The sequence below is a fragment of the Plectropomus leopardus genome, chromosome 3 (assembly GCF_026936395.1).
Source record: "Plectropomus leopardus strain MGB_pleo_1.0 chromosome 3, ASM2693639v1, whole genome shotgun sequence".
Lineage (NCBI taxonomy): Eukaryota > Metazoa > Chordata > Actinopteri > Perciformes > Serranidae > Plectropomus > Plectropomus leopardus.
In genome coordinates this window covers 19,715,288-19,740,717 of record NC_142178.1, presented here as the reverse complement: position 1 = coordinate 19,740,717, position 25,430 = coordinate 19,715,288, and the positions used below count along the sequence as shown (strand labels likewise).

At 39.5% G+C, this 25,430-nt stretch overlaps 1 protein-coding gene across 1 annotated transcript in view; it reads left to right on the top strand.

The window, feature by feature from the left end:
- The window catches only part of LOC121942083 (protein sidekick-1-like), a 269,452-nt gene that overhangs the window by 200,560 nt on the left and 43,462 nt on the right, over nt 1-25,430 (top strand). Inside the window, exons 19-27 of the mRNA XM_042485177.2 lie at nt 1,260-1,375; nt 7,312-7,507; nt 8,561-8,659; nt 10,902-11,093; nt 15,361-15,482; nt 15,589-15,701; nt 17,906-18,056; nt 21,837-22,077; nt 24,441-24,556. Coding sequence (XP_042341111.2) covers nt 1,260-1,375; nt 7,312-7,507; nt 8,561-8,659; nt 10,902-11,093; nt 15,361-15,482; nt 15,589-15,701; nt 17,906-18,056; nt 21,837-22,077; nt 24,441-24,556 — 1,346 coding nt within the window. The remainder of the gene's footprint in view (nt 1-1,259; nt 1,376-7,311; nt 7,508-8,560; nt 8,660-10,901; nt 11,094-15,360; nt 15,483-15,588; nt 15,702-17,905; nt 18,057-21,836; nt 22,078-24,440; nt 24,557-25,430) is intronic.

Sequence of the window (25,430 nt, the reverse complement as noted above, 5' to 3'; positions counted from 1 at the left end):
TTTTAAAGGGTAGATGCAACCACCAGAAACCCAAAGCTAACATTATGTCGTAAACAAACTACACTACGGTTGCATGACTTTAACATCACCAACACAGCGAGGCTATAAAGCCTGACATGTTAGACATGATGACATTCCATTTGTTAACAATCACCTTTTTAAGACACATAAATGCTACAAAATTTAAGAGTGGGGTATTTACTGATGAAATTTATGTCATAGAACAAAACGTGAAAGTCTCTTAAGTTTGCATTAACCACAGACCTTATTTCAGACATCTACCCAAAAACCCATTTAAAAAAACAAAAACATTGACATGAGACAAGTGCTTAAATTCTAACTCATTTCCAGGTTGTAGGAATCATTCCTGCACCACTCTGTTTTTTGAAAATAAAACAACACTATCCAGTTGCATTGTGGGAAATTTAAGATCCTGTATTGTTTTACCTTGATCCATATCGGTGCCTAAAAACCAGGATTACACCATTTTTTTTCCTATTGCTGCCTCTGGTCATTCCTCAATCTTCATGTGAGTGCATTGCTAAATCCCTAGAGTGCCTTTTGTCAACTAAGTATTAATATAAATCCAGTGTCATTATTCTTGTATCTAATATATGGTCAGTTTTAATCAGTAATTCATGGCGTGCTGTGCAGTTCCATAATGTGGGTAATAAGGGTTGACAGGGCTGCTTCTTTAATAAAGGGATGGTGATGTGGCTATAGGACTGAACAACGAGTGATCTTAATTTGTGTGGCCTCTCTTCATCCTCCTCAGGTCACTCCCTGAAAGGCTTAATAGATTTATCATTTTAGTTGTCTTTATGAGCCGGGATTGTTCAGCACCAATTGCTGAAATTCCCTAATCTCACGTAGTCATTTCCAAACAGATACTATGCAAAATACAACGAATACAATAGATGAGATGGATTTTTTTTTTGAGAAATTAGGTCATTTTGCAGCAGAGAACAGCAGTGTAGGTTTGGCATTTAACTTTTGCAAGCCTAGCAGATATTTTAAATTAAAAAATGAACTGAATCTCAATGTGAAATAGTGAAATATGGTGCTGTATGATATATTCAGCACCACGACTTGTTGAAAAAGTAAAAGCATAACCCTGAAAGCTGTTTATTTCTGCAGCTTGGGGCTCCAAGTCTGTTACTGTTTATGTTTTTTTTCCAGAGTATCTAAACATTCATCCTCTTCCCTGTGGTGAACCCGTTGCAGCTAAATGTTTTGTGCGTGTGTATCTGTGTGCTCAGTTCCCACAGCACCTCCGCAGGAAGTGGAAGTTTTAGCTATCAACTCGACTACCATCCGCTTCACATGGAACCCTCCGCCTCAGCAGTTTATTAATGGCATCAACCAGGGATACAAGGTAAGCCTCTGCATGTGTGTGACTGTTGTAGCACTACATAAAACACTAAGTAAAGTAACTGCGCCCAAAGATTCTTTTAAAGTATAATAAAATAGAAGACCTTGAACAGTTTTTTTTCAAATATGCAGAATCTCACCTGTATTGCACGAGGAATTAATTAATTAATTATTATTATTACACCATGAAACTTCCCCGTTGATTACCTACAGAAAGACAGTTCTGTTTTTGTGAAAGATTTTTGGAAATTGTATGTTAAAATATGCAAATAAGGCAGTACCTACTTTAAATATGTGCTGATTTGCATGTATTTCCAGAACAAAAAACTGAACTTTGGCTGAAAATTCTCGTTTCACAACACATTAGAGTCAAAAAATTTTTTTGGGAGGGGGGGTTCTTTTTATCACTCCATAAATCAGAAAATCTTGCCAAAAGCCATTGAAAAATCACCTATCACCATATATTTTAGGAATAAGATGTTCTATAAATCAGGGTATGAATGATGTTTGAACAAACCCCTCTGTGTATATAAGTGCTACTGAAGTTGAGATTTTTAGCTTAGAGTATAAGAATAGAAATCAATATCAGGAAGACCAAAACTAAGACACTTGGTTTAAAACATGCAAATAATGCATTATCGATATGCATTTTTGCATAAACTTCAAGAACAGAAATTGGCAAAAATAAATACTACAATGTTTTTTTGGATGTAATGTTTTTTTCTTCAATAATCTGAAAGAATAAAAAGATAAAATAGCCAAAAATCTCAAAACGACCAGTGCATGAAAGAACTGTGTTTTCACCAGGAGTTTCCCTGCTGTAAATAATTAAGATTTTTAATTGGTAATGATGTACAGAAAAAAAATATGTTACTGAAAACAAATATATTATTTTTAAGACAAATACCTTTTTTCAACATTCAAACTGTCTGTTTTTGACTTGACAAAGATCCACGTAGGATTGAAACATTGTCTCTATTTAGCTTGCGGCATGGGATAAGTCTGCTGGCATTACTTCTTCCTCTGTTTTTATAGCCTTCATACACCTATGTGATGTGTGTATGATGATTCTCTCTCAAAATGTCTGCTTTCATCATCATTTCTTCATAAAAGCAGCCCCTGCTGAGGTGCTAAAGTTAGAATTGATATTAAACATGCAGTGCTGCAGACAAGACAACAGCCAGTATTTAAATAATGTTGAGCGGTTTCGTTTCCAAGACCTCCAACCTATGTCAATAATTTTGAGCAGACTCCAAAAAAAACAAAAAAACAATACAGTCTGTGAAAAATCTATTCATCTGTTTATCAGTTTAAATTAAAGTAGAAATAGATGCTTGTAAAATAAATCATTTCCTGTGTGTGGGTGTGTGAGTAAATTTCCTGAAAAACCTGTTAACCTCTCATAGGACTTTCAGCTCAAAGGTCATGTCCCAGAATGCACAGCCTTGCTCTTGTTTACCCATACGCTTAGCCCAGCCAAGTGAGGGATCAGCTCCAGGTAGAAATGAAAATGACTGATGGAGGTATGTGGAGGAAAAATAGAGAGGATTAAATGGGGAAAGACGAGAGGAGGGTGTTGAGAAAATAGGGAGCGAGGGACCGAAGAGAAATAAGAGATAATAATAAAGAAGGAGGATAATGGGGAGCAGGGTGAGAGCGAAAGGATTGAATAGTGCGAGTGATCTATACGTAGCAGCTCTGGTATGTGATTTATTCTTCACTTTATTGTGGCAACCAACCCCTGAGGAGCTGATTAACATGACAAAGAAAACACATCACATTCGTGCTGTGCGTCACTGGGTCCGTGTGTGAGTGTGTTTTAGAGAGTGCGAATGTTGGTGTCTTTGTTGGTTGATAAATAGTATATAGCTTTCCATCTGTTTGATGTGGCCCTCTGATGCTGCCTCTGTATACCAGGCTTTACCACTCTGAATCAGCGCAGCCTCTTGGTGCTGCTGCACATGTGGGTGTGCATTTTTGGGTGTGTTGTGCTAGTTAGAGGACAGTAGATAATGATATTAATTAAAAGAGGATATGAAGCAAAGCCTCATCTCATCTCATCCCCCCACAGATCACTGACTGTATACAATACCCTTAATAATATAGCTCAAAACTGATTGCCGGAGGGGGAACCAAAGAGCCACTTCTGAAGAGTCCTCCATTTACATGTCCTTGAAACTGTGTTATGACTCAGAGTGGAGCTTAAGAAAAGTTGACTTCAGATAACATTTTCTATCTATGTTCTCTGATGTTTCTATCTATCCATCCATGTATACTAACAGACAAAGAAAAGTGCAACATTTTTTATTAAACAGATTGTTTTTGAAATTACAGTACCACACCAGTGGTACAGAGGAATGTCTGTACATTGTTTATTGTCCACAGAATGGGTTGCACACCAAAACAGGATTGAATGAGAGGCTCTTTCAATGAAATATTCAAAATTAGCGGGTTTGTGCATCAAGTCCTTGTCAGGTAAGAGCAGGGGTATAGTGCTGCTTGAGCGTAGCTGGACGATGCTCTGACTGGTTGAAATGCATAAACAGTTTTTAAATGCTTAAAGATCCAATCATGACAAATCCCGGAGGGATGTTAAAAATTAATCAAATGGTCAGAGTTGTCATATTGACATTTAAGGTGTATTGATTGATTGACATCAGCAATTCATGCATTGCTAGCCAATGCATGAATTGTAGTCTTTGAACAGCAGGGTGCAGTAAATTGTAAGTCTATAGCTGCTGCTTTAAGCTTTCATTCAATAATTATAGTTAACCAATGTATGTAAAACTTATCGTGGTATTAGCAGTGGTTTCATGACTTTCAAAAACCAGGAACAAGTATGGGGTCAGTGTGCTAGGTACTTCAACAGAGGGGTGATGAAAAATGGAGACAGTAAGGAAAAGTTTTATTTGTACCTTTTACAACTTTACACTATGGAAACAGGAAAATAACTGCTCTAATGGGTGCTGAACTGAATTGAAAGGAACTGGACTGCTTGGTGGAAATGAGGCTCGACTAGCCCAGGACACAGAAAGCCTTTATGGATATTTTTACCCTGCACCTGAGGTACCACGTGGCAGTAGAAAGATCAGACTGTGTTTTTCCCATGATTGCCTGTACCACCATGTTCTGTCCCTGCTCTGGTCTACTTGGGGACAGGACTGAGCTGTATGTGATCTTCAGCATACTTTGGGTTTCAGTCTGGTTCAAAATGTACATGTTACCATAGCAACAGCAGAACCCAATCATCCCAGCACCCTTTGAAAGTGGACTAGCATCAGATGCTTGAGGGTGCCAGATCAGCACTCTTTTACTGCACCCAAACTGTGCTGTGCTGATAATAAAGTACAATAGAAAACCTTATTTTACCATGACAGACTGGGTGCAGTGCGGTACCCTTCAGGCGGAGAAAAAAGCAGGCACTCAACTGTCTCTGGGTATCACTGACTTTTTCTTAATAACAGATCCCTGTGTTTTTGATTGGGTTCCTGTTGCAGAAGTAATATGGAGCAGTGTGTGTACAGTGGCATAACAGTCAGAGCGATAATCCTGAACCTTTCTTCTTTGGTGTATATTATGCAACACACGCTTATTTCACAGATGTATTCAAAGCAAAATGTATAGTTATGAATGTCGGAGGGCTCTGCTACAATCTGCAGCACCCAAAAAACCCAGCATGGTTAAAGGAATAGTTTACCCACAAATAATACAGCCATTACTTCCCCAGGCTTTCTATAGTCCCAGAAAAAGTTTTCTATTGAATTGCATTAAGAAGAGCAAAGCACACGAGAAATGAAAGCATATCAGTGCAAACAGACTTTGATGGGGACCGAACGAAAGACAGCAAAAAAGGATTTGAAAAAAATTCCTGTACAGCATGATTTAAATGTCTTGTATCCATTCTTGGGCTTGTGGAAATCCAAACACAACTGTTTCAGCTTAACTATTGCTTAACAAAGCTTTTCACATTTTGCTCCTGTGAAGCACTTTGCTGTGCACAAACATGCACAATAAAGTAATTCACAAAAAAATGTTTTGTTTAGAAATTCATAATGTTTTGGTTAACTTTTCTTGAAGTATATTGACTGAATAAAAGGTAAAAAATGAAACAGTTATATATAATTCAATTGCAAGTTCCAAAATGTCTTAGGCCATATCTGAAATCACTCCCTTGTTTACTCATTCAATCCCTATGTAATAGATGCACTCTAGTTAACAGTGCAGTGAGCCATTATTGCGATTTTTGACAATTATTAATCATGTTGCGTCATCACATTAAGGTGTTAAGTCTCACAGCAGTAATTTCCATGTCTATAAAATGTGACGCTTTGCAGTGGGGGATTGTTAGTTTGAAAAATAAATTGCATGCATGCAATGGACATGCAAAACCCTAAATGGCGATGTGGTTTGTGAGTACCAACAAAACAGTTATTGCATGTTGAACTAATAATGTGCTCATATCTTACTAGCATGTACAGCGTTAGATAGTTAGTATGTACAGAATGCCTTAGTATTAAATTTCAGCCTCTAATATAGACAGTTGAAAGAAATCATCTATGTTAAAGTACATTGTGGAACTGAGACTAATGGAACCAGTGTGGATAAAATCATGGGCATACGCTCAGTAGTAACAGCAGTCCATGACAGCATGGCACAGTCACTAGGTTTCCGCTAAATTACATTTGATAAGATATTCACAGAGTTTCATCTGGTTATTCTAAAACTGTCCACATTCACCTACTATAGTGGAGGACATGGTTAAGATTAGGCTCTAGCTTCAAGTTGTACAGGGACAGTGTGGAGTAAATTTGTGTGCATGACGCACTGTATGCCATCACTGATACTGCATACCAGAACAGTGCAATAGTGTCCGTTACGGTTACATCATTTACTGGGCAGGAAATAAACCAGACAAAATAGTGGAGATCACATTTTTAGACATCAGGTAAGCCAGTTGGAGCGTTTGCAAAGCATTAAGACAATGAGTAGAAAGACTTTGTACGGGTAAGTTAGACTTTTTGGAGTTTTTGGAGTTATCAGATTTGAAGATTTGCTTTGCAACCTGCAATGTAGTGATAATGAATGTATGTAAAATTCCTACCAACAACATGCCATTAAAAAGACATTTTTAATTCTATAATCATATGTTGCTTGCGTGTAAACAGTCTTACTCAGTATTAACCTTTTACACTGCTTAATTCTTGGCCCTAATTTCACATCTTAGCCAGTTATTGTTTAACCAGGAACTCTAAATATGGTACCATAACACAGTGTTGCCCCTGGCTTATCTCTCTCATTATGAATATGTAAGTGTATGCTGTTCCCTGTTTGTTTTTGTGGATAAAGCAATAATGCAAACCAAACTGCTGTGGTTCTGAATATAAAGTGAGTCTCAGAATAGAGACAAATTAACTTTTCATTAGGCCTTTAGTTGGACTGATAATCAAACGTAGTGTTTGTCCTCAGATGCTGTTATTACTGATAATGGCCTGCTGGCAGGAATTTATGTAAAGTGCTACATTCATACGTAAATAAATGCTTACATTTTAATATGTTTGAAATGCAGATAACTTTTTTGGGGTATGAAACATGAATATTGTTTTGCTATTTTGTCAAATACGTAAATAGCATTTGGCATTTTTAAACTTTAATGACAAAAAACCCTTGGGTATCAGCCTAATTCAAAATAGATTTACCATCACCCATACTGTGTTACAAATAACTTTAGTCTCATAAATACTGTCTGAATAACAATATTTGGCAGCCTGAAGCTAATACAGCTTAATTAAAATAATGACTAAACAAAAAATAATGAAAAATATACAACAAACAAATAACTATGACAGACATTTTAGGAGCTGTGGTGATCTGCTGGATGCCAGCAGGCATTATTGGGAATCTAGATATCACCAGTAATCGTCTTTTTCACTTCTCACACAGCTGATAGTCTGGCCAGAGCAATCTCTAGAGGATGTTACCATCGTAACAATCACCCCGGACTACCCTGGTTCACGCCACACAGGATTAGTCAGCGGACTCAAGAAATTCACCTGGTACTTTGGCTCCACCCTGTGCTTCACAACACCTGGAGACGGCCCCCGCAGCCCACCCACTCTGGTGCAGACACACGAGGACAGTAAGTACACATACACATTTCATCGTGAATAAAGCCAGAACAGAACACAAAGAACATTTTCAGTCTCTCCTGTGAATAATAATGAAAGTTTTTTGACTTGCTCTGTGTTCAGTCCAGCTGTTTCTATCAGTGTGATGCACAGCTGTGTACACAATGTCTTCTCTCAGGCTCTTAGTTTCTTTTGTCTACTTTTTAATCTTTCTGATCTTAGCCCCCCCACACACACACGCTTTCCCCTCCCCTTCATTTTTTTTTTTCGTCTGTGTCTTTTTAAAGGGGATTGATTCATATGTTTTCAGGCATACTGGTATTTATAGCCCACTGTTCCATGGATAAACATAATAGCTGCCACTCCCAGTTGCAAGAACACATGCGCGCAGTTGCAGATAAACACAATAGCCTATAGGGAGACAGACAAGCAATTATTACCAACCAGAAATTATCGAGTGGGAAAGGGATATTAGAAGCTATGCGTACACACACAAACACACACACACTCCCACACAGCCGTTGACTGGTATTGATTAGGCGCTGGGCGTGTTGCAGGGTTAACGGTGGGTGTAATTCTTGCTTGATGATAGCTTTTTGTGTAGCTCTGTGTGTGTGTGTGTGTGTGTGTGTGTGTGTGTGTGCGTGCGTGCGTGTGTGTGTGTGTGTGTGTGAGAGAGAGAGTGCGTACGTGCGTGCTTGTGTGCGTGTGTGTGATTGCATGTGTGGTGTGTGATTGCATGTCTGATGTGTGATTGTGTGTGAGTGTTATTGAACGTCTCAGATGAATAGCTTAATCGCTCTGCAGGGAGAGCGGTTAGAGAACCATACATGAAATGAGAAACGACAGGCATGCATGCACCTGAGTGCGTGTGTGTGTGTGTTCATGGTGGTCAATGCAGATGTGATTAGGAGGCGGTGTGTAAGGTTAAAGAGCAGAAGGTAACAGGCTGCATAGACAAGAGATGTGTGTGTTTTGTGTGGAGGGATGATTTTCTAAAAACATGCTGTTGAAGAATTCAAAATAAAACAAATATTATCTGATGTTTTTTTTTTTTTTTCAAGCACCTGGACCTGTTCGCCACCTTAGCTTCACTGAAATCTTGGACACGTCACTCAGAGTCAGCTGGGCAGAGCCTGAAGACAAGAACGGCATCGTAACAGGTTAGAGCATTTGAAGTATCTCTTTGCTGTCACTCATGATTTCCTTCACCACCTTCATCCTCTGTAGATATCCAAAAAATGTTCATCTCATAATGTTATTTTTAGTCCCACTAACAGCTGAGATGAGTACCTCTTAAATTAAGTTGAGATAGTATGTTCTTGTCAGCAAGTAAAAACACAGTGATTAGACACAATAATTTAAAATTCCTCTCGGGACAAGTTTCAAAGTTTGTAAGATCTTACAAACTTGAGTTGCTTGAGTTAGCTTAATCAGTGTGCATCAAGCACTGCGTGTCAAGATGATTAACATTAGTGCTAAAGAAAACATCAAGAGGATTCAGCCAAACATGTTTGAGTCTCAGTCAAACTCAGGTTAGAAGACTGTTGTGCACCAAAATATGCAACTAGCAGACGTATCAAAATGGTAAGTGAAATTTGCTTCTTATATTTGTTCAAGTCGTTTGATAGCTTGCTAGCCTTCCTGGCAGTGGCTAACCCAGAATTAGTTGAAGGAAACATACAATAACTGCTACAGTGTGTTCATATTGTCATATTTTTATTATGTAATTATAAATGACTAGTCAAATCAAAGCTTGCAGAAAGACATATTCTGTTTGGCTAAAATTCTTATCATTATGTGTAAAAAGTCTGCTCTGCACTGGAGGTTGTTATTAACTCACTCATTGTATTATTCCCCTCTCCCCTCTCCAAATTCTTCTACTCCGTCTGTGCCCAGAGTATGCTCTGTGTACCGAGATTGTGGTGCAGTGGATAACCGAACAGTATATACTGTATATTCCAACAGCGCTCCTAATGAATGGTCCAGCTCCAAAAATAGAAAATCAATATGTGGAGGTGGATGATATGATCATGGCAGACCGCCACAAATAAATGATATGTGGGAAACCCTGGAAAGCGATTGGCTTTCATATCATTGAGGTATCTAATTTAATTTGCTTGGATTACATGGAAATCTCAGATTTTAGGAAAGTGAACAGAACCCCCCGCCTTCAGTACAGGAATGTGAAAACACCTCTGTAGTGACAAACTTTGTAGTTACAAAACAATATAGTCAAGGTTAAACATTTTAGGGCAGTGTTTCTCAACCAGGGGTTCTCAAGGGAGTTCTACCCCCCCCATAGTTTAATTTTACTATTTATTTCACTTTAGAAATTGAAAGGTTTAATTCCTGCATGGTTTCCACTATAGAATTATGGTCTTAATCATATCTAACATGCAGAATCCTATCAGATGGAGGTCCCTGAAGCTAAATCTTATCAAATGGGGATTTGTAATCAATGTGTATCAATTTAAGGGTCTGTCACATGAAAAGGTAGAGAACCACTCTTTTAGGAGACATAAACATAAGTTTAAAAAAGTTAACATCCCCTTGAGGCAAGCAGCAGTGAATGAGGAACCCAAAATCTTTTACAATTTCCTCAGTTTTCTCCACTTAGTCTTTTCTTTTGGTGTCCACAGACATCCTTGTCTCTGACACTGTGTTTGAGTACAACTGATTCATCAGCAGTTAATCCCTCTTCTCTGCAGCTTGTCTTCTCACATTATCTCCAACATGCCCTCATCCCACGCTTCCCAACACCCTGGGTGTTGTTTGTGTGGCGCATCGCAGAGCTCAAGGCACTCCCCCACCCCCACCCCCAATTCATTTTGCCTCGGCTCGTCCCTGGATCTGTTAGACAATGGTGCTGGTAAACACAACAAGCTGCTGTGAATTAAGCGATTACACTACATTGTGCGTGTATGTGTGTTGAAATGGCCGCACCATTCCCAACATTCATCAGGCACCTAAACAACAAGATCACAGTGTAACAACGTGAGGCTGCAGTGGCTTCACAGTCGGCTTAGGCACTCAGAGGAGTGGGAAATGGTTATTCAATCAAGGTCACCTTGCACATTTACTCTTTTCTCCTCAACCTGCTTTTCATCCAGCACCTGGTGAGCACAGAGACAGATGAGGGACCGTTCACCCTCTCCAGGGCTATACTCCGAGTGGCCTCGTACACACACACATTTGAAGGTGGTGGAGTGTGATGCATGACTGTGAAGATGTGTAGGGACAGACAGGGATTTTGACTGTAGTTACCCCCTCCCGCACTCTCTAGCTCCTTTTTGGCTCTGTCCCTCTCATTATGTGTGAGTGTGTGTGCTTGTGTGTGGATACATGTCTGCTCACTTCTGTACGCGTCTTTATTAACCCAGCATGCGCCCTACATCCCCACAGGCTACATGTTGTGGTGGGAAGTGTCTGGCGTAGAGTCGAGTCGTGAGGAACGTTCACTGTCCAACTCCACCCTGCAGTACCAGCTGACCAGCCTCACCTCCACCACCGCGTATACACTAGAGGTGGCAGCACTAACCGCCGCAGGACGGGGCGTGGCCACATCCTCCACCATCTCCACTGGAGTCCCACCAGGTATAATAAATACACACACATACACACACACACAAGAGCCGGTGACTGGATGTTAAAAACAGGATTTTGCTTGTGTGTGTATAGCAGAGTAAATATGACTGATGAGCTCTTACGATGCCATTGTCTTTCCTCAGGCTGATAAGTGGTTGTTACTGGGCATCCATGAATCATCACCCACACAACCAACACACACATTCACATGCACGGTCACACACAGAGTTAGTCATTTACAGCGTCTTAGAGAGCGCTTTAGTGTGTGGTTTGTTTATGTGCGTATGCCATGTGCACACAGCGCTTGTGTGCATGATGAGTTTGCATGATTGGACCAAGACCAAGTTGCAATCATTATTAGTGCTGATTAACTGCAAATGGCAAAGTGGAGGGAATGTGGTGATGGGAGAGAGAGAGGGCAAGAGACAATCAAAGAACAGGACTGAAGAAGGGAAAGCAGATAGAGAAACATAATGAGTAGAGAACAGAGAACATAGGAAAATGCAATCTCCAAAGAACAGAAAGACCAAAGTCTCTAAGAAACGGACTGTGAGGAAGTGGAGGAGAAAGGAAGAAAAACTCGACTCATACAGCAGGATTTTTGTCCTAACATTTTCTGATTACTAATTTATGAATAAAAGCAGAAAAAGTGGAAGCAAGATGGATACAGACAGTTCTTAGATTCAGAGGTTATTCATTAATTCATGAAAGCAAAAGACTGAAGGAAAGACAGAGGGCTGAAGATTAGGAAAAAGAACTGAAGAATGAGCAGAGAGAGAGAGAAAGAGAGAGATCCACCAAGCAAAGATTCTTGTCTTGTTTATTTATTCATGTATTCATGGAGTTGAGAGAATTTTGTCATTCATCTGAGCAAGGCAGCTGATATCAACATTTCCACATTATAACCCTTACAAGTTTGCTGCATGCACTTACAGAGCAATGGCAGCTGAAAGCTATGATTTGTCTTTTGTTGCACACATGTGCCTCACTGTATAAAGAATAAATATTGCCTTGTTTCCATAAAAACTGGACCCAGTGATGTTATATGGTCCTTTTACAATAAAAAAAACAAAAGATATTATACAAAATCTGTCTGATGTGTCCCAGTGTACTGGTGTGTTACAACGCATGCCGTTTGATTTAACACATAGCCTTTAAAAATCTGTGTTTTGCCACATTCAGCAAATATGATGTGAGAAGTATTAACCAAACACAGTGAAGAGAAGTGGTTGAAGAGTCGGTCTGAAGTACTCAGTCTCGTGATGCGTGAGACAATTTGGAGCAAAGTGGGTTGTGATGATTTTTGATTATGTAAATTTCATTAACAGAAACAAGCTGGCGTGTATTTCATTTGTTAGGATGCAATAAACAATAAACAACAACAAAGAAATCAGGATTTTAGCTCGAGTCTCCAGAGCAGTGGTCGCATGTGCCGCCTGCCTAACCAACGCCAAGTCATTTCAACAGCTGTCAGTGAAGAAGTCTATTCAGAGCCAGCTATAAATTGTGTGTGGCATTTGAAAGGTGGAGTTGTAAACCTTTCATTGGAATATTTAGTTCTGGTTGAAGCGTGCATACAAAACGTATTATTATTCCTCTTTGATTTATTCCTGCTTCACCAAAAAGGAAAAACTCACCAGCGGGAGAAAATAATAATAATAGTCATCTGGTTGCTTGCTGTTGACTGAATTCAGTGCAGCTCTGAATGTGGCAGAAGTAACTGTTGAAACTTTCAGTCAGTGGTGTTTAGCAGCACATGCCTAGGAACAAACTTGCAGCATAAATAATGCCACTGTCAGATAACTTTATTGTACTGTAAGTTCAATTATTTGATTTCCAAATGTTCTTTCTTCCATTCATTGATGCTGTTTGTACCATTTGCCAGTTGGGAAAAGTGTCTGTCCAGTTATTGTTCCTGAACAACTTATCCTCACGAGAAAGCTTTTTAAAAGTTGGTGTTTCTACCTTTTGTACAGCAAGATACAAAGATATGTTAGACTAGGATTTGTTAGGATACTGTGTATCCTATATTTTGTCAGCTCTGTGAGGACGTGTTTGTACTAAAAGGAATACATCACTCACAAAATGACCATTTCTATATCCAGTAGCCATGCTGTGTTATCATTCATTTGTGAAGGGACCTTTTTTCTTGCATGCTTTCACAGGAAATGACAAGCATATGGATTTACTGACTGACTGGGAACCATATTTCAAAACATCAACACTATACAAAACATCAGTTTACAAACTCTCACACAATGCATGCAGTATAATCCAAGTCTCATTTATCCAGTTGTATGCTCAATACTTGGCAAACACAAACATTTTTGCCAAAACCTTACAGTTTAAAACTGAACTGAAACTTATATATGGTCTCTTCAAAGCCAAACGCCAATACAAAGGTTTTCTAGAAGTTTAGCTGTTTGGGAGGTATTGAGCATATGCAACGTAGCCTCATACAATGTTTCATGTGATATCCCACAAATCAGTGGCCCATAAATAACACAACGTCCTTAGCTCAAAGTTATGATGGTAAGGCATATGCATGTGATGTTACTGTGGTTAGGTTAAGGTAAAGACACATGGTGATAACATACCTTAAAATGACTCAGAGGTCACTCAAGGTCACACTGCTCTAAACAACAGTGAAATTCACGGGGAAAAGTCCTCTTTTTTGTGACCCATCCACTGCCCCACCTGTCTTTGAACTGGACTGCTCGGTATGTTTATGCACAGAATACTAGCTCATCATTATGTGGGATATGTAAGAATGTTAGTGCATATTTTTGTAGGAAAATGTACAAATAGTGCATGAAAACAGCATGGCATGCAACTGAATAAACGCGATTTGGATTATACTGTATATATGTGAGAGTTTGTAAATGCATGTTTTGGTATAGTTTTTCTGTTGTTAAAAGTGGTCCCCAAATTAGTCTGTAGATCAAAATGTTAGCACTTTTCCGAGGAGGCATGCAAGAAAAACAAAGTTTTCTTCACAAAAACATGACTTATGATTTACAAATGGTCATTTTTTTTGGATAAAGTATTCCTTTAAGGTGTACTGGGTTTATGACAAAGTGATCAGTCAGGCAATCATATGCAGCTAAAAATAGAATCCGTCATGCTGTTCAGGCTGCCACATCTGGTCAGCCACATTGCACATTTCCTGTCACTCATTATCACCATAGAGATGGAACAATGTTAGAATAAGAATGGGTCAAACATAACTGTGTATGTAACTGTGCATGTTAATCACCTCTCGCCTCCACTGGTGTACAGGTTCATTTCTCTGTATTGTATCATCGACCTTGGTAATATGAATTAAATTGCTCTGACCAAGAGAGATATATGGCTGTAGCATTAGTGTCTGTGCTTTAGTAAAATTAACATTTTTTTTCTGTGACCAATCTTTTATTTTTTATTTTTTGTAGCCAAGCATTGGCACATAGACATAAAAAAACACTGGAAGCAATTTCTTGGCTTACTCTTACTTAAAGCCTTTTTAATATTTAATTTATTATTGGCGACATGGTTCCCTTCTGTTTCTCTTCCTATTATCAATTTAGATAAGCCACGTTGTGGTTCTGACCACATTTTTTCAGTTTTGGAATTTGTACATATTTTTATCCCTTCATAGAATATGGATAACAAAATATTATAAACAAGGGAAAAAAGTATTTGTCTTGTTAATTTCTTTTGATCTATCCCTTTGAAATTATTCAACATGTTGCGATGCTACAGTCCTTTTCTGCTTCAACAAAGCACTAGTGTTTTCACGTAAATGCTTAGTGTACCTTGTTATTGCAAGCACAGTTGATTTTATTCGAAATATTTTGTGAATCAATGTTTAAACATCACAGAAACATTATTATGAGTGCAAAAGTCCCTCTGGTTTTGGTCAATAAATATTCTATAAACCTGTACAAATGAAACACACATTAAATGCAGTGGAAATGACAATTATGTTTATATACTAGCACATTTGATTACATGTAAACTCAAAGTGCTTTACATTGAAAAACAACAGAGAAACTACAATACAAGAACATAAGCAGCACAAAGTCCTATAGTAAAAGTCTTAATGTATGTGATGTTTACTGGCCTTAAATAGTAAGTAGTTATTTCTTCATAACATACACCACCTTAATAGAGCCGTTGACACACTTGAAAACTACATCTTTCAGTGGTGAAAAGTGACCTGGCAGCTGCATGCAAAATGCTTTGTAGCTGTTAACTAAAGCATGCTATTAATGTTCAATCTTTCTTCTCTGTGCAGAACTTCCTGGTGCACCATCGAACTTGGTCATCTCCAACATCAGCCCTCGGACAGCAACACTTAAGTTCCGCCCTGGTCCTGATGGCAAGACCGCAATATCACGATGGATAGTAGAAGGCCAGGTATTTGTTTCTGTGTCTCTGCTTGGGTACTTTTATGATCCCTGCTCATTCTAAAACACAGTTGTAGGAAAAGTATTCTGTAACACACAATATTCTTCATGAACAGGTAGTGAAGGAGGATGGAAAGGAGGAGGAGTGGAGAGTTGTCTATCAGAAAGACAACCAGCCAGACGCAGACACGCTGGAGATCCCTGACCTCACTCCGTTCACCCAGTACAGGTGAGCAGCAAACATCCACAGCTTTTACAAGAAAATAGTCAAGTGCTACCACATATATACACATACACCCACTCAAACTCACTCACACACATCTTACTCTCTGGCAGTTTCTGCAGTATTGCAAGACTCAGGTGAAGTTAGATAAATCACACAGACACGCAGAGAGACAGTTCCATCTGAGACTTTTCTGTTTGTCAGCACCTTCACAGCTGCTGCATGCAGATCCTTATTACCCTCCTGCAACTAGCTAGAGGGGAAGGAGAGGGGAGTAGAGGGATGAGGGCAAGGGAGAAGAAAGGTGATGAGAAAGCGGGAAGGGCAGCAGAGAGCATTAAAGAGGAGGAGAGACAAAGGGATAAGAGACAAGGAGAATAGGAAATAGAAGAGGAGAGAGGAGTGTCTTTAATCCCTGCTCAAGGGCCGTGCGGAGCCTGCGGTTTATAAACGTGATCTATCGTCACTCTGAACAGCAGCAATGCTTCCTCCTCTTTCTCTCCCTCTCTTTCTCTATCAATCTCTCCATCTATCTTCTGTATTTATCAGTCTATCTGTCCATCTCTGCCTCTTGCTCTCTGTATCATTGCCTTCATCTGTAATGGGATTGCCCTGTGTGTGTGCACACACGCTGTGCACTCACAGGGATTATGTTGTCACAGGCGACACCATTGGGACATTAGATGAAGTGATGCACTTGTCTGTGTTTCTTATCCCCCGCTTTAAGTCGCTCTTTTTTCACCCTGCTCTCTATCTCCCTATACAGGGACCAGAACTCATAGATGTAGTCTCTTACATGCATTTTCCACACTCACACATTTTATAACTCACGCCCACACTGAAGCATGGTTGTGTTTCAGTAGTAGCACGAGTAGCAAATGCTCCCTCGTGGCTGGTAGTATTTGTGTGTCACTCGGTCTGTATATCGCTTTTTTTCTGACTGACTGCTTGGCATCCTCAGATAACTTAACAATATGCCCGTGGCCTTTTCAGAAATCCTCTGATGGAGAGTTCTGGCTGAAGTATGGCATCTGATACAATGTATTTTGGTGTGAAGCAAATAAAACAAATATCACAAAATGATCTGACTACAAGTAAACACAAAGTTAAAAAAAAAAGAAAAAAAGTTTTTCTTATCACTTACTATGAAGTCTGGCTGTGTTGCTGACATGTCCTGTGATATTTTGATTGTGTGCAGTGCACTGTGGATCTATTTTGTCTTTTAGGTGGTTGCTACAAGATTTTCTTTGAATATGATAAGCCACCACTTCTGCAGTAACACTGTGCAATAATTTGAAAACATGAGACATCCACCATTAAGCTTTGAAAACATAACATGTCCAATTTCGGAGCTGTCTATAATAAAATCATATTTTTTGGTCATGTCGTGTTTAAAAAACTACTCCGGCATTTAAGTGTTGGACATTAATTTGGGGGACTCAAAACTGTCAGATAAAAAAGAGAGAGAGAGAAGTCAGTTGAAGCAGCATACGCAGAGTGTCCCTACCTTTAAGTCCCTAGGAAATCTCTGTAAACACTGGATCCTACAAGAGCTGTGAGTGATGATTATTTTCATTGTTGATTCATCTGCTGATTATTTTTCAGATTAACCAATTACTTGTTCAGCCTATAAAATGTAAAAAAAAAAAAATGTTGAAAGATATTGATTAATGTGTCCCAAAGCCCCAGATGACGTGCTTAAATGTCTTCCTTTGTCCACAACCCAAAGATATTCAGTTAACAGTCATAGAGGAGGAAAGATTTCAGAAAAAAATCACATCTGAGAAGCTGGAATCAGCAATTTCTTTTTCTTAAAAAATACTCAAACATATCAATAGATTTAATTTAATTGTTGACAACTTATGGATGAACCATTGCAGCTCTAGATTCTACATTACCCAAATTGCGTATCAATATTGTCTATTGTCAGATCCCTCCATCTGGTAAACACCCAAACTTTTAAACTTCACAATCCCATTTAGTTATGCATGTTCTCTGCTGTGAAGTCTTATGGTCTGTTGAGATTACCCCCTGATGATATCGCTATGACATCAGGAGAGTTCATTTTCAAATTAAAATTTGGAGGTGACCCTCCAAAGCAGTAGTTGAAATTACACAACTAATTTCCTCGTGCACTCCTCATGGCAAATAAGTTAAACTTTGTCAAGTCAGTGGAGTTTCACTTTAACTATGCTCACTCTCCTCACCAGGTTCAGGATGCGGCAGGTGAACATTGTTGGCTCCAGTCCCATGAGCGCCCCCTCAAGGTTGATTCAAACTCTGCAGGCTGCCCCTGATACACACCCCTCTAACCTCACCCTGCTGTCTGCCACACAGACCAGCCTGCGCCTCACCTGGAAGGTACTAAAACACATAAACACACACACACACACTTAAATATGCAGTGTGGAACTTCTGTCTCCGCCATCTGGAGGCATACTCATGATGACGTATGCCTGCAGGTGTGCTCGAACAGGCAGGTTTTGAATGCACAATGCACTAGTATTTTACAAAATACCTAATCTGACGTCTATTTCCTTGCCCTTACGCACAGGACACACTGCATGTGTTGGCAGCGCATGCACATATATAAAAGCATATATTCCTATCATTAATGAAGCCGTGCAAGCTGCTGCATTATCAACAACACAGTGCTGTAAATATTTTACCATAAAATGCCTCATCAACTGATTGGATTATGTCGACAGAATCATTGTCAGAGGACTTTTATTTTGAAATGGAAACAGGAAAGGTTGAGTAAAACAGATATAATTGTATTTTCTCATGTCTGTGACAGATAAAGACATTGGAACTGTAGTTAATTGGGATATAGAGTCAATATAATTATTAAAACACCATTTCAGCTATCTATTTCTGCTGACAACCACGTGCGTCACAGGGAGAAAATTGTGAGCCGCCATTTCTTGAGACGTGCCGCAGCTGAGAAGCAGCTGAGACACGCCTGAACAGCGCTGCTCGCAAAGGCAGTGTGGATGCCACAGGTTCCACCACTATGGTCACTATAGTCTCTCACACCTTCCCGTTCCCTTTAGCTCAGGCTGGGAGATGTTAAAAGCATCACTTTTGCTGCACCAGCACGGGAAAGTCGCCACAGACACCAAAGCTCCGTTAAACTAAAAAATACAGAGTTTTCCCTGGCGGCGATAAGCTTAATCAGCATTGTGTGAACGTTTGCCAAGGGCCTGAGTGTTCTTTTATATTCACAGATGTTCATTTATATGTAAAAGTCCTGCACTCCAGATTTAACTCTGTAAAACATTAAAACTTCTCTCTGCCCCTTTACAATCATTCAAATGGTCCTAATTTGACTGATGATGATATTTTTGTTTCTGTTCTCTGAATCTCTGTGATTTTCTCTTATTTTTATATCACTGCGTGTGTGAGTGTGCACGTGTGCATGTGTGCATATGTGCGTATGTTGTGCACTCACCAGCAATGGGACTGAACAGGTTGAGTGGCTGACAGCCTATAATCAGTGTCTCTCCTTGTTATCAGTGCTAACGCTAATCTGTCACATTTCCCATTCACCGTGCGGACTGCTAGCAGCACAAACTGCAATGTAATTTTCTCCTTACTGTCTTTTCTTTGTTGCTCTTGTGTCTGGTTTTCGTCCTTCTCTCTTTCCCTCCCTCTCTCTTTTACTCCCCATCCCCTCCTCTATTATAACATAAATGGAGAGCAGAGTATTTTCCATTTAAGAGCTGGAATGAGAAAAGGAGCCTGTCAAATCAGACACAGACACTGAGGCGGTATGGACTACCTGTGCAGCATGCTAATGGGATTTTACCTGCATGTTAGCGCTCAACCCGAGCTATGCTAGGTTTTCTGCTGTAATGGAACCATCACAATGGTTTTAGCTAAGGCTATTATTCTAAGCTGCATATTAAGGGTAATAAAGCTAATGTGACATTCTGTATTATGGCTCCTAAATGCTAAGCTGAGCTAAATCACTGGGGTATTTAAAATGGCTGGGTGTCTCACTTCCTTATCTGCAGCGCAGCACAGAGCAACCACTGTACAATGTTGGTTAAAATCTGTGGAACTGTGTGCTTTGAAAGAACCAAACTTTTTTTTAGCGTGATTTCATGGCACTGAATAATAGGTGGCTGTGGCTGTAATGCCTAATGACATGGTGGTTCACGGGCAGAGCAGGGGAGGATGAGGTGACAGAGAAAAAGCATGGACAGGAGAAGGAGGGAGGCTGACAGGAAATGAGAGTGGAAGGAAGTAAAAGAGGATGACAGAGTGTGAATAAAACAGGGAAAAAGGGTGATAGAGAGAGAAAGATCAGAAGATGGGATGTCAAAAAGGAGAAGACAGTAAAAGGTTTTTAGGATGTACTTTAAACTTAGACATGTCACATAAATAAGCATATTCTTTAGAGCTTTGAGAAGCCTTTTTTACTTGTGACAGTGTGTGTGTGTGTGTGTGTGTGTTTATAAGTTTTTGTTTATATCACATTGTGGAAACCTGAGCTTGATGTTCTACTTCATTGTGGGGACTCAATTTCATTCTGGGTCTTTTTTGATTGTCAAAGATCATCAAAGATCAAAATATACTCATGGTGGCTTGAACAGTAAATTTTGGGGTTAAAGACCTCTAAAAACATATTGTCCCAATCAGCTTGTGACTATGAGTGATGGGGTCCTACATTATCTCACAATTTTCACACACTCCTCTGCTGGAAATTGTCAGTGTCACACATGTCTATGAACCAGTCAAAGTTTATCTGATTATTTTGTCTGATGGATTTTTGTGCTTTTGTTGCCTGGCTACTTTCAACTAAATCTGATCAAACCACACTTATACAGTCTTGATACGGTTTTGAGCATACATATGAAAATAGATGAGTCCATTTCAGACATTGTAAATGTGACTTTTCTTATATTTCAATGCTTCCTTATAATAGCATAGATACAGCCAATAGATTGCACTGGATGGTGAAGTCAAAAGTTTTACACAACCACAAACGAAGTGATGGTGGAGCAGGTCGTAGTTATGTACCTGTTAATGGAAGCAGCATTACAGACAGCGCTGGCCTGTAAGGCCTTTGAATACATCACAATGTGGAGAGAAAATTCTCTTCACTATATTACTGATTCTCTCCTTTCTGGAACATCTTTGTTATCTCTTACGGTTGTATTTCACTTGAAATATGCTACACTGTCGCCACGATCTCCAGCTTTCAGAAACTGTGCAAAAAAAAAGTGCAGACAAAATGAACGGTGAGCACAGTTTCCATATATGTATCTTACAATGAGCATAAATGAGCCCTTGGGCTAAATTGATAAGAAATAATAGTGACTCATCTTTATTTCTGCATTTGTAGCTTATATAGTTGTAAATATTTGACGCTATATAAAAATACTTGGGTTTTTAGGGGTTTTGTGATTGTTGTTAGTTATGTATGTGCATGAGAGTTTCTGTCTGAGCAATGTACATACAATTTGTTTGCATGTGTCTAATCCATACAGTCTGATATAAATGTGCTGTATATGGCTTTTTGTTGTGTGTGTATTGCATAATGATTTTTCCCCCCAATGCATGCATGGTCTTCTAAAGGCCTGAACTCAAATATTTTTCTCATAAATCCACTGAGGGTATGACTCCATGTTGATTATGAGGAACTGTGTAATAATGTTTCATGGAGCAACAAGGTGCTGTGTGTTAACCAAATTATAATTTTATTAATCACAATTTTGCCAAAATTGGTTTCTCGTTTAATCATCCTTTCAGCTCTTTCTCTATACGAATAGTTCTTCTTTCATCAATCACAGTCAAAATTAATTAAATTCACAGAGTGCAGTGATGGCACAGGGTGGCCAAGTGCTGACACGTTATTAGATACTTGCACAGTTTCGGATTGGCACACTGGTGCGCATTTATTAAACTATCGTGGAGTAAGGTGGACAATTTAAAAAAAACTGCCTTGGCAATGATTCTAAAAAATGCAGCTAATAATATTATTTGTGAACATGACCATATATAGCTGTTACTACACAATGTTTTTTTCTGTAAAGTATGGTCATAATGACAAAAAAGAAAGAAAATCCCTGTAAAAACCAAGAATGCAGGGCTAGCTCTTTTTTCTCTCTCCTCTCATTGTTTGTTACCCTCCAGCCTCTTCCAGAGTCCGAGTACAACAGCAGTCCAGAGACTGTGGGATACCGGCTGAGAATGTGGAGGACAGACGGCCAGGGGGAGGACAGAACCCAGGATGGGGAGAAAGCAGGGAAGACCAGTGAGACTACAATAGAGGGCCTGAATCCCTGGACCCAGTACCAGGTTCAGATACAGGCCTACAATTCCATAGGACCTGGACCATGGAGCAACACCCTCTCCGTACTCACCACAGAATCTGGTACGAACACAGACTTCATTCACCCATTTCCTGTTTGCAAGTGTCCTGCAGAGCTGTCGTGTCAGTATTGTATTAGCAGGGTATAAGAGGACAGATGGATAAGGAATAAAGTGCCCGATTACCTCCCTGACTCTCCGGCCACCTCTCTCTGCCCTCTACACTCTACCTCTATTTCAGTGAGGGGAAGATTGATGGAGAGAGGGAGGTGGAGAGGGAGATGATTGAGATAAAATCGAAGATTGGTTCAGAGAGTGAAGTTTCGCTGAGCTGTGTGTGTGTGTGCGTGTTTGCGTGTTTGTGTGAGTATGCAGTTGCATACCCATCTAGCAGTGGACCTTGATGTCGTTACACATTCACCAAAAGTTGGCTGTTGAGTAAAAGGGACATTTTGTAGGTACACTGTTGGTCATGCCTTAAATAAGAGTTGCCCTTCAGTCCCCTCTGTATTCGAATGTTAATTGTTTTTGTTGTTGTGCATTTGACTGGTCAAATCTCGGCTACACACCCACAGCCAGCTCAAGCAGCTCTGAATACACACATCAAATAACATTTTTTGCACATTTTTGGGACGAGTGGTTCTTAAAGAGTAACTGTAAATATCTTTATACTGTGTATAGTGGGGCAGTGTGATGTTGAATCAGACTGAAGTGTGGCAGGTCAGGAGAGCTTCTAGTCCCATCCTGTTTAGACTGTTTAGGTTATCAGTGTGGTAGTGAAAAGTTGCAAACACAAGATTTATATCAGGTCCGATGCTAAGGTTGTTGGGTTGCTAAGGTTGTTAGGTTGTAACCTTTTTGAATCTGAGTAAGAATATTATAGTTTGCATGATGCAGATAAAGTGTATAGCCTAATGGAAACATATGTAAGAGTAAACAGACTGCAAAAAATATTATGTCATATCTAATATCTATTGTGTTTCAGTGATATCTATTGTGTTTTCAGTGATAAACGATGGCTGTCACGGAGGTTGTTTTCTTTTTGTTTTGGCTGTCTTTAATGAGGATGTGTTTTGCCACAATGGGATGCCTTTCATTGAATGACTGTTTTAGTGTTTTTCTCTCCTATTGTTAAAACTACAGCTCATGTCTCAGAATAACTATGGGAAAGTGATGCCAGCTGGGTTGGCACTGTTTTTTCTTTTATTGCTAGAAAACTTTAAATATTGAAATATTCAATAAAACTGAATATAATTGTCATATAAATTATTCATACTTTAATTCATCAGTTGTGTTTATGTCAGACTGGGTTTACTAAATTGTTGTTATGTTTTAAAATCACAACACACAACACAAATGTCGCCTCATATTTGGATATATTGCATATATTTCTCCAGGGGAGCTTCATTGACTTTGATGTTGTATGCAGTGAATTTAATCTTGGCAGAAGTATATATCAGTGTGATTTCATTCACTATTTCCCGGTTATAAATATAACCTTGATTGCCTAGTGTTTTGCGATACTGGGTTAGAGGCAGGGTAAACCCAGGACAAGTCGCCACAGTATTACAGGGCTGACAAATAGAGAAAGACAGCCATTCAAGTTCACATTCATATCTACAGGCAAGTTAGAGTTACCGCTGAACATAACCTGCATGTCTTTAGCCCCTTTTACACTGCCTGTTCAAGGCAGGAATATGGTGCCTTTAAGCCACCATGGGAGGTAGTAACAGCGCCAAAACAGTGGCAATGAGATTTAGAAGCTCCTTACCCTCCAGGCAGGGGACGAGATCAGTCACCATGTAATAGGGACAGTAAATTATTGATTATTCCAATGTTAATGCTATTGTTATTGTTTAGAAAGCTCTGCTGGTGTGTATGTGTACACCAGAGGCAGACAGTGCCAGTCATGTCTCTTTTGTTTCTGTGATGCTGGTATGCTAGCTAAATTCACACACTGTAGTGGCATGATGCCACTGTCATTTGGTTCTGTATAAAAATGCAAAGGAGGCATGAAAAGGAACTTTGTAGCAGCTGTATAGCATGACCTTTGTGTGAAAAGGGCTTTGCTTTGTGGGAAGAAGCCTGGAGAAAACCCATGCTCACACAGGGGGACTATGCAAACTCCACACAGGGTCTAAGACCCAGCCAGCCAGCAGGTTCAGACCTCAAACCATCTCTCTATGAGGGGACAGTGCTAGTGCCACCATATCGTACAGCCATATCATTAAAAAAAATTGAGAAATGTCATCCCCTCTTTCTTCCCCTTCACAAGAATAACTGGCCTATAAAATAAAGTTTATTAAATGTTTTTGTTTATATTTCTAGTTACAAGAAATGGTGGTCCATACTTGGACAGTCTAGTAACATAGTCCACTCATGGTAATATAACAATGTATGTTTGTCTCTGTTTGTGTTGTTCTCTAGTTCCATCTGGATCTCCGCTGAATGTGACTGCCGAGGCAGTGAGTTCCACCAGGATCCTGCTCACATGGTCTGCTCTCCCTCAGGCGCAGAAGAATGGAGTCATCCTTGGATATAAGGTGTAAAAAACACTCCAATACACAAACACACACACAATCCCACTCTGGCATGCTCACTTGACCCCCTCATCCCATTATCACTTCCTCTAACACCTTCACACACCCTCACTCACACTTTAATGCACACAGACATGCACACAAAAGCCTAATAAAAGCCCAGTATGACGTAATAGTCTGTAACTGCTCTGGTTTGTTTTTACCTACATTACTGCTTTAAAAGCAACCAGCCACAGTAATATGTTTGGGGGCGTGTGAGTAGTTGTGCACATGCACATGAAAGAGTCTTAAATGTTTAATACCATTTCATAAAACAGTGGTTTTTGTGTCATGTTGTCCTAGAAACAATAGCTGGATTATTCATTTATGAAAAATGGACAATAATCCATAACGCTTTCTGGTTTTCAGAGGTGCTTTGTTAATTTGAAATTTAAAGCATCAATCCCAGTTGAAGAGAGGGGGATTTGTTGAGTATACACACATGGTGTCATTGTGCTTTAGAGATTCCGCATTAGTATTTAAGTTCAGACTTGTGACCCACTTAAAAAACACAGCTTACAATCTATCCATTTCTGCCAAATTGAGCTAATCTTTTTCTTGTATTTTCAAACTAAGTTGGAAAAGTCTGTCTTGCTGGAACTCTTGATGGTGACGTAGATAATATGCTCTGATTTGTAGGTCTCGAAGAAAAAGCTGGATAAAAACTGTTGACGGTGAAGTGCAAGGTGCACTCATTTCTACCTGAGTGCACCACTTACTGGCAGTCACATCTCGCCTTTTACACTCCCACGCACACCCTCCAGCGGTTTATTATAATGTACTCCACTTTCATGTTTGAATTTGAAATAAATAAAAGACAGTTGTCTGTATTTTTGCA